Below are 10,714 nucleotides of genomic sequence, written 5' to 3' on the forward strand. Positions count from 1 at the left end.
CAGTCAGCTTGTGCTGACACAATCAAGACTTTGTGTGAGGTATATAACATGATTAGAATGTTTTTTTGGGTCATCATGAAGAGAAGCAAAGAGTAGAAGGCATGAAACTAGCAATGACAACAAACCAGCAAAAAAAGATTGGAAATACACTTTTGACCATTCTTAAGCTTAAATTCTCATCTGTTCCTGAGCAAGAAGTGACTTTGCAAAAAAGGATAGACCTGCATGTTCTTGTTAACATCAAAGATTTAAAATCACAGATGGATAGACAGAACATTTCAGTGATCAATTCAAAGAAACAGAATTCAAGCCAGAACTGAAAGCTTTAAAGCCTGTTTACAGGAACAGCAATAAACTTCTGGGAAAAAAAAAAAAAAAGTTGCCTAGCTAGTTTGAAGAAGTTGCTACTGAAACGGTTTTTCAAGAAAGCCAGGCATTTAAACTGGAACAACACCTTAGCTATTACAGCCTCTTTAATTGATAGGTTATTAAAAATGACAATTCTTTTGCTTTCTTTACAAAACTGCAGCATTTCAGGGACAAGGAATTAGTAAATATAAAAATCTTGTCTCTCCATTAAAATGACCATGTAAAATCAGATCTTTGTTGCTAAATATTGTTATTTTTAGTATTACATCTGAGGAAAAAAAAAAGTCACTGTCAATGACTGACATTTATTCAAGATAAGGAGTTACAAACTGCGTTACATCTTCCTCGCTATTGAAATGACTTAATGGATTTCCTTATAAATGATAGTAATAAGTTGAACAGTGGAGTAGTAAGCATCTAAACTAAGCTATGAAATCATAATATGTAGGTCCCCTGTTAAGTTATCTTTATTAAATCTATTGCTGTCTGACCCATTCTTCTTCCATTTCTTTCAGACAATAAACCAGAATCTGCTTGGATTCTCTCTCCTGTATTTAGCTACCTGAAAATGAGGTATTTAGTTGAAGGTGGCCACATAGGTCTCTTGTAGGTAATGACAGAGAGAAATAGCTTCATTTGAGGATTTGTTCTGATGATTATATGTGGTTAAGGCTGTGGTGACTTTCCCCTTGGAGGTCGACTCTCCTCCCATAACAAGGAGGAACGATTATGGTGAATTTATATTGAAATCTTGACTTCCAGATGCCTAAAAGAGATGAACTCCACTTTGTATATGCAGAATCTGCTCTCCCCTTTCCATGAGGAAAGCACAGCTTAAAGAAAGATGGTATTAGTATTAGCATCTTCTTTGCAGTCTGAAAGCAAGTCTTTAATAATTGTTATGCTGTGACTGACAGACTGAAGCTTCATTTTTTTTTTGGCACTACCTGAATTAACTACGATTAAAGAATTAAACAGTAAATTTTACTTAAAAGGTCCATAGTAGGCCACACCAGTTTACCATTTTTTAGTGGCAGATAATAATGAACACTTTTGACTTTTTAGAAGATATTAGAATTCCATGGCACTGTAAGAGTATAAATGACTTGCTAATTCTTTTTGATTAAAAAGAAAGATCAAAAATTTAGTGAGGCTACTGAATAAAAACGAAGATAATATATGTTGTGACAAACACATGGAAAAAATAACGAAAGAATTTGCACTTTACAGTTCTGTTTTGATGCAAGTATTACAGAGATGTTCAGAATTCCTTTTTTTCTCTTCTCTCCTTTTCTGTAAAGGGTGACAATATAATTACAAGGTGTATGTTACGTATGTTATACATAGATATATATATTTATAAGTATATATTTTCATGTGTAAGCTACTTGAGTTCTTTTTGTACCCGCATGTGCATACATTATCCATTTGTGCAGTGCTACTACTAGTTATGGACTTCAGTATGTTATATATGCTATAGACAAAGTAAAGAAGAATCCTTCCCAAAAAATCTCAAAGTCAAGCCTGGATAGACAGGTGCATCATAACTGAAAAAATAACAGGGGGTTATAAACAGCTAAAAAATTATTGAAAACAGTAATTTAAAAATGTTATTTTATACCCATATTGTTTGCAGAGATCCTGTAGAGTTTGCTTTACAATAAATAATGTATTTCCATCAGGAGCTTGTTTAACTCCTGCTGAAGTCTGTGGGAAGTCCATGCAAAAAATGGGTGTAGCAAAAGTATTTATCGGTATACTAATACTAGGGAGTATCTTGAGGGCTTCAAATTTATCTGAAGATTTACTAATATCACAAAGAGAAACTGTCTTCGTAGGAAAGTTTTAAAGGAGCCAAGAGGAAAAGAGACAGTAAGCTTTTTCTTAACTCACATAATCTGTTACACATTGAAAATATTGACTAGGAGAAAATGTGGCAATCAACCAAAAACGAGAAGGAGAAAAAAGATAGGAAGAGTTTCAAAGTGCAAAAAAATTGCATAAGACTCTCAGAAGAATGCTAAAAGACTGAGGTAACACTCATTCCCTGAAATGCATTTATTGACTACAAAAAAAAATCAGGAAAGACACACTGAATATACTGCCTCAAAGTCTCAATCTGGCATTTCTTATTATGCTTTTTTTTTTTTTATGAGTACTTTTATAAATTTAGATTCAATGACTGGTGATACACTTCTGTTTCTAAGTCAGTTATTTAGGTATCAGTAGTGAACATGGTTTAAGACACTGTATTTTTTATAATTCATTTTGCATAACTGTAGTTTATCTGTTTCTTTTTTCTTTTTATAGCTGTAGTGTAAAACAAATACTGAGTTATTTGACAGTCACAGCTGACTTGTGTTGCAATTGTCTATTTATGTAAGTTTCATTTAATTACCAATCTGTCAACAGACAAAAATATTTCTATAGCATCCTGTACTCTGTAAACCTAAAAACACAGATACTGACTTTTTAGCATGTGACATACTTAACAGCAATGTCACTTAATCCAATGTCACCTTTCATTCCCTCCCCTCTGCTTAAACTTGAATATTTCTGGGAGTTTGTGCCATTTTGCCATTTCGTGTGACATATGCTTTCCTATTTTGAGAAGTAGTCTGTGAAAATATTATTAATCTTCTAAACACCAGTTTTAAAAAATAATTACTGTAAAATGTTGGTGTGTAAGAGGGAGGTATTGAAGTGGGAAAATGATGTCATCACTCAGAATAATCTACCGAAACACAAATTTTACAGAGGAATGTTCCAAGTCTTGGCGTGATGTAGCTGGACTGAGCTCTCCTGTGCGATGATACTAATAAACTCACCCTTGTAGGTTTTATTAGTATTCATTTGCAGTCTCCTGTCTTTTGAGGATTATTGCCTCCTGGTCAGAGTGGCACCTAGAGCTGAGTCAATCATAGTTCAATTTGTTGGATAGTAGTTTGTCTCTCGTGTTGCGTAGTAATTAAGAAAAAGAAACAAGTTGGATTGCTTTGATAATCATATGGTATAACCCTAATTAAGCCAAGTAAAACTCCATTCCTACTACATCTCCAAAGACTAGAAAAGTACTGTGAATAAGTAGTCCCAGATAGAAACAAACGTGGTATTGAGCCCTTAGAATATTGTCTGAATTTTCATTTTCAAGCTTTCTCTGTCAGACTGGGTTAAATCTCATTCACTCAAATGAACTGGAAGTGATATCAGAAAATCCAAAGAAATGCACTTTTCCTCAGCAAATGTATTGGTTTATCGTTTTAGGCAAAAGTCCAAATCACCAGGTCTGGGCAAGCAGCAAATTATGCACGTGGAGGCTAGAGGACAGGAATATCCTGGACAGGTTCCACAAGGCCACTCTGCCAACGTAGAGCCATGACAATCCAGGGCTGCTGAGAAGGGGACAGACTTAAGGGTTAACTGTAAAGTGAACTTCTACATTTGGTCAGCTGAATAGCTCTGTAGGCTCCACTGATTGTATTGATTACACAGCTACAGTAGCCATAATGGGATCTTAGACACCTGAAGTTAGGAATCTCTATGTATAAGGAGGTACCAGCTGCTAATTAATGTCAGCTTAATACCACATTCATTGGTATTCATAGATAAATAAAAAAAAAAAAGAAAATAAACTTTTTACAGTTTCTGGCATTTCTGTATCATTACAAAGGTTATAAAATAGGGACCTAAATATGTCTTCTCTCACGGTGTTCTCTCACAATTCACAGCAATTCAGACTATTTGGTACTTCAGCAAAAGCAAGAAATTTCTTGAGACTTGTTAGTCAAAAATCACAGTGGAAAACAATGGTGTTTATGCGTGTGTGGGTGCAGGTGTGGCAAAAGAGCTATAGATTTATCCTATCATCAAGTTCTTTTAACTTAGCTGGTGTTCAATCATCTTTTCTTAGTCCATCTCTGTTCAGCATTTGCACAGTGTTTGGAGGCATGATTCTTCCCTTCAGAAGCTTCGGTGTTATTAAGAGCTTACAAAAGTTTGCGCAACGTCTGTGTGATGAGAACAGATATGCAGATCTGAAAGTTATGCTAACCTAGGACAGTCTGGAAATGTAATGCAGATTGCCAAACTTTACCACTTATTGTTAATGCACATTTATTATGTGTATCAAAACTAAATTTGAAAATGACATTTTGCGTGAGATTCACGTTCAGCTGGACTAGTAATAATATTAAAGCAGTAGCTGAAATGGGTGTGTTTTTCTGTTACTTAATCCAAAGGTATTTCTTCATGTAATTTAAACAAGTATATTGTCTTGTACAATAATACGGGAATTTTTCAATGTGGTAGTCATATCAGAATTATAGTTATTATTTATACAGTCTGTGCCATTGATATGTAATTTATATTCAGTCTCTTGTTTTCCAGGTCTCCCAACAAGGACATGGCTTCAAATGAAAGAGAGATTGTGGTTTGGGTTTGCCAGGAAGAGAAGATTGTATGTGGCCTGACAAAGCGCACAACTTGTGCAGAAGTGATTCAAGCACTGCTTGAGGAGCATCAGGCAACATTTGGAGAGAAAAAGGTCCTTTTTGGGAAACCTAGTGATTACTGCATTGTAGAAAAATGGAGAGGCTCGGAGCGAGTACTTCCTCCCTTGACAAAGATTCTGAGACTTTGGAAGGCCTGGGGGGAAGAGCAGTCTAATTTGCACTTTGTGTTGGTAAAATCAGATGCTTTCCTCTCGTTTCCATTGTGGAAGACAGCTGAAGCTAAGGTAGTACAAAATGTAGAAAAACAGTGGGAGCTCAGTCCAGCAAATTACATGAAGATGTTGCCAATAGACAAACAAAAGAAAATTGTCAGGAAGACTTTCCGGAAACTGGCCAAGCTTAAACAGGACAGTGTTCAGCAAGAGAGAGATAATATGGAGACACTGATTCATCTGATCATTTCTCAAGATCATACCATTCATCAACAAGTCCTTAGAATGAAGGAACTAGATATGGAAATTGAAAAATGTGAAGCGAAATTCCATCTAGATCGTGTGGCTAATGATGGAGAAAATTATGTGCAGGACTCCTATTTAATGATCAATCCAAGTGAGGCTGAACAGCAAGGGAGTAGGCCAGATGATCAAAAGGAGATGCATGATTATTTGAGCAACAGTGAGGGAATTTTACAGGTTGAAGAAAGACTGAAACATCACAAACAATTAATAGAGAAGCTGTGTGCTGAAATTGAAAGAGAGGTACATGGTATATGCACAGAAAAAAGTGGAGACGATGTTCGCACAGAAGGATCTGCTGATGCTGAACTGGAAAACTCAAATTTGGAAAGTGTAAAATATGAGCTGGAAAAAAGTATGAAAGATGGTCTGAGAATCAACTCATACCTGAGCTGCATTCAGAAAGAACTTACATACAGGGACTCATTGCTTCAAAAGAAGGAAAAAGAATACGAACTTCTTACAGAGGAATTTAATTTACTACATGTTAAAGACAACATTGAAACTAGGCTTCCATCAAATGAAGAGCCATCCAAGGGCAGTGGCATCTCCAGTAACAGCATTGCTGTTCCTGACTTTGTTCATAGAGTGACTAATCTGGACATAAATGATACAGACTCTGACACTGGAATCAGCTCTACACACAGTCAGGACTCTGAAATAACTTCAGGGGACACGGTACTGTTGTCAACATAGTTGAAAATAGTCATGTGTTTATGAAAAGTCATATTTTGGAGGATATTTATAAGAATTAGTAAACCTTGTTGTCTTGAGAGTTCAGCCCTTTGAGATATTAAAACTGTGGCACCGCTTTAGCAAAGTAAACGCGTCTATTTATGTGCTTAATGGTATACTTGTGCTTAAATGCATGGTCAGTCTCATGGGTTAACTGCTAATAGGTGCAAGGTTGTTGGCTTTGCTAAGTCAGGACAGACTGTTTAGACCTTGTAATACTGATAGTGAAACAAGAATTCTGACTGGCTTGGACCAAAAGTCTGGAGATTTGATATCCCCTTGATCTTTGGATCCACATGTCTAACTTTTTAGAAACGCGAATTAGAGATTAGACCAAACTAGACAGAGAGCTTGATTTTCTGCTCTGTTACATTAGCTTTATTCAGCTGGAGTTTCCCCACCATGAAGCTGCTGTAAAGGAATACATAATTGAGCATATAATCTGTTAAAAAATAGGTTTTTATGCTACTATAGGACAAAAAAATGCAATTGCATTTATGCTGTACATTTAAATTTAGTTTTGAGTTATCGTGATGATATTTTCAAAAACGCCTACGTCTCATTTTAAAAATGAACCTTACACACACATAAGTTTTTAATTTCCATTCTCTTTCAGCAGCATTTAACTGCTCCTAAGATCCTTAAAGCCACTACTTATCTGCTGTTACCCTGTAGTTGCCCCAGTGATGCTTAAGTCCACATAGTTTCTGCCAGCGGGCATGTCAGAACTGCCTACATCCTGCTTGTGCGAGACACTCAAATCCCAAGCTCACACCTCACCCCAGGGGCTTTTTCAGCAAGGCTTTCTCCTGCCTACCTCACCGGCCGGATCCAGTGTCTTAGGCCTCCTCAGAATCATGACTACCAAATAAAGTGTAACAGAAAGGACAGGCAGGAGCCAGACATTTTTGGCTTTGGCTAGACACCGTTTCCTAATAGCCAAGTAGTTACCATTTTCAAATAGCAGGTAGGTTGTCAAATCCTGTCTCATGCTGTTTTGGAGCAGGGATATGGACCTGTAAATCCTACTTTCTCGGTGAGGACTTTGGAATACAGCTAACGCTGATCCATTTTGTATAGCTAATTAAATATCAGGCCCCAGGAAAAAAAAAGGACTGAAAAACATGAGAATTTTACAAGTGTGTGGTTAAGTCAAATGACTTCGCTTAGGCTGTAGTAGTTGATCTCAAATCCTCCAGCGTGTTGCTGTAAATCCAAAGTGAAGGTTTAGAACTGAGGTGTTCTCAGTTACCAAACAGGATTTATAACTCTGAGCTTAGAGACTCTACTAACAGGAAGAGTATGAATAATTCCTGGGTTGCCATGTTTGTATTTTGCAGAGCAATCTGTTAAATGCTTTTGATTAAATGAATTGTATGGAGAAATAGTTACAGTGTTTCTAAACAAAGTTTAGCTCCAGCAAAATTCAAACACTTCCTGGAATTAAAAGCCTACAAGGTAAATGAACAGACAGTACTTAGAAGGTATAAATGTAAAATACTTTCAGATACATTATTGTCTCTTTCTGTATTTTTCTTTTCTTAAATGTCTGTCAACCATCTGTTTTCTAAAATGACCAAAGTGCTAGAACTGCTGATTAGCACATATTAGATGTAGAAAAAGAAAAAAAAGGCAAAAAAAAGCACCTTTTCTAAAAAAGGCAATTTTTTGTGGTTTTTTTAAAAGTTTTTTTTTTTTAATCCTGGATATTATAAATAGTTTCTATTCCAGCAAAGTGTGCTAGTTGCCTTAATATATTTTGTGTCATGTTTTTGTCATACAATGTTATTTGAATACTTCAATAATAATATGTCATATTTAGACTCATCAGCTCCTGATGGAAACACAAGTATGTATCAAATATATTATCTTATCTTTGTAATAATTTATTAACGCAACTCAGCATCGTTTGAGCTCTGTGGTATCACTCTGACAAGTGGTAAGCACAGAGTTCTGAATACTGAGAATAGGATAATGTATTCTCTGCGTTCTTGTGAATTTAGCTAACAGTTAGTTCTAATGAGTCATTTTTTTTTTTTATATAAATACTTAGGGGATAAAGGATTCAAACAGAATAATAGTCACAGCTGTGCAGGCTAGTACAGGATCCATGGGGGAACTAATTTCCACTCGTATTCTATCAGATTTATTTAACTCATAGGAACTTGTACTGGTTCTCAGAACTGATCTTTATCCACATTACGTGCTTGATTGTACATCCCCTGCAATGTGTAGATTTTAAGAGTATTACTGTGTTTTAAGAAGAACATAGGAAAAATAGGTTGGGAAAGAGTATTTCTTAAAAAATAAAATAATATTTTAAAAAATCCAGTGTTTTGAAGCTTATATTTTGATATCTCAAACAAACTTGTTTCTTTCAGAATTTAGATGAATGTACAAGATGGGTAAAGACTGTGTGCGCTCTTTGCTGTTTATCTACCTCTACACTCTTCATATACTTGCTTGACCTGGTTTTAGGATGCTAAACATATGGTTTATGAGCCTTTATGCTCCTTACTTAACCATTCTTCCTTTGTCTCATCTACCTATGATTTTTATTTTTTTTAATTCCCATAAGAGCATGCACAATCACACACTTTGGTTCATTTCCTGTTATTCTCTTAAGCAAGTTCCCTTTCCATCTTCATATTTTTGTTCAATTTTATAAAATTTTCCATGGACTATGTTATACCTACTGACAAAGGGGAAGATCAAAAGTCCTGCATAAGAGGAGTGAAAAATTCTACCCAGGGAGTGGAAATGTGAAATGTCAAAGTGAAATGGAAGGAAATTCAGTCCATTACAGTCGTCTGTGCACGAGGGTTTTGATAGAAAGAAAGTTATTTCTTCAGAGGGAGGGGAATATCGTGGTGAGTAGGTGCCAGTCTCAGCCTGTATCATGACTATTTTGGGGTGGGAAAGGTTAGTCCCTGATATGAATCTAGGCGGAGATCTTCAGTGTCTTCCAAGCTAACAGTACTGAAATGAATGGACTTGCCTAATACAAATTTCTTTGGATCCTACATACTTAAATAGTTTCACGTATATATATTTATAACCAGTATAACTCCAACAATTTCCAGAGAACACAGTGTATACCCCAGTCTCATGTTTCTGCCTGACTTTATTATGTACTTATACAAATTTGATGAAAGCAGATGAGTCAATTTAATTACCTGCTTCAGTTCCTTGATGACTTTTTCAAATATAAAACATAATTATCATTTGGTTATATACAAATTTACAGTATTTACCATCCGTTTATGGTCTTGAAAATTACCATGTAATTACAGAATTATTGCTTCTTTTTTTTTTTTCTTTCCCCCTACAAAACTGAGTAATTCCTAAGAATTTATATCACTTCAAACTTATCAATTACACATTTTTCTTCAGATTGTGCATTCAGGGGTTCTTTTGTGGGTTGTCTTGTGCTACATACATACATACATATTGCTAACACATAGTATTTGATTATATGAGATGAGAGCTTCAACTTGCAGCTTTAGGCTGCTAAGATTAATAGGTTTTACATTTCTCTACATGCCCAGAATCATCATTTGTTAGTTTCTGCATATTCCCAACTCTGTAGAGACATAAATGGATGTAATGTAACAAATCACTATTACAAAATCATATAATTTCTACTTCTGATTGCCTAATTGTGTTCATCAATTTGAACCAAGACCTAGATCCATGAACATAATTCAGCAAAGTACCGAAATATCTAACTGTAAGGAAATAGCAATTTGAATGATTTCATCTGTGATCCATATTACATTTTCTTTAATAATATGTGAGCATTCCTTCCTGAATTTTTAGTATCCTTGTGACTGTTCATTCTGTTAAAAAAACCCAAACCTTATTATTTTCCATTTTCATCTCATTAAATACTGGGTTTGTAAAAAATTGTCTTTGATAGTTATAAATATTTTCATTAGCAGTGTTTAATCCAAAGGGCTTTTTTCTAAACCTGCCTCAGACCATCTCTTCCCATCTTGCCAGTTCAGTTAGCTTGAACATAAATGACTGTTTTCTTCCAAGAGTAGCATGCTTATAATGATTACACACATAATATTTTTCTTTTCCTAGAGCTGTTGTGTTTATCCTTCTGGGTATTTCACTACAGCATTTAAAATACAACTAGGTTATTTGGCATTTTGTAACTTCCAAAAATAAATTGCTGCTTGGTATCTTTCTCAGAACTCCATCTGACAACATAAACATACTTCAAAACAAATATGACTGCATTTCCATTGTCCGTAACATAATCATTATTACATATATTAAAACCATTAATTTTTTCCTGAAATGTGTTTAAATGAGTATAGGGGGCTTTTAAATATTATATTGTCTTTGTGAATACAGAATTTTGTAAAATGCAATAGCCTCATTCCAAAGTTTTTTGTTATTTTTTTTTTTTAATTTAACAAGAAACTCAGAATATATTCTGCTGTGTAAAAATCTCATAGTCCTTTCTGAAACAAAGGTTTCCATGACTGAAATTATTATCTTCCAAAGAGTGGACTGCTGGTATATAAAATACAAGCATAAAGATTTTCTTTCTAATACTTAACAGGTTCTAATATTTAGTTAATGTGCCTTACATCAAACATAGCTTTTCAGACAGATGATTACAGACTGATT

At 35.0% G+C, this 10,714-nt stretch overlaps 1 protein-coding gene across 3 annotated transcripts in view; it reads left to right on the top strand.

The window, feature by feature from the left end:
* RASSF9 (Ras association domain family member 9) overlaps positions 1-10,323 on the top strand; it is a 30,373-nt gene extending 20,050 nt beyond the window's left edge. For 2 of the 3 annotated variants that reach the window (XM_054187974.1, XM_054187975.1), the window contains exon 2: positions 4,756-10,322. In XM_054187974.1, the coding sequence (XP_054043949.1) occupies positions 4,756-6,031 (1,276 nt within the window). In that variant the 3' untranslated portion in view covers positions 6,032-10,322. Of the gene's footprint in view, positions 1-4,755 lie in introns of all 3 variants that reach the window. The other variant, XM_054187973.1, reaches the window with a different exon arrangement.
* The last annotated feature ends 391 nt before the right edge of the window (positions 10,324-10,714 follow it).

This window comes from Rissa tridactyla, chromosome 1 (genome assembly GCF_028500815.1).
Source record: "Rissa tridactyla isolate bRisTri1 chromosome 1, bRisTri1.patW.cur.20221130, whole genome shotgun sequence".
NCBI classification, from domain to species: Eukaryota; Metazoa; Chordata; class Aves; order Charadriiformes; family Laridae; genus Rissa; species Rissa tridactyla.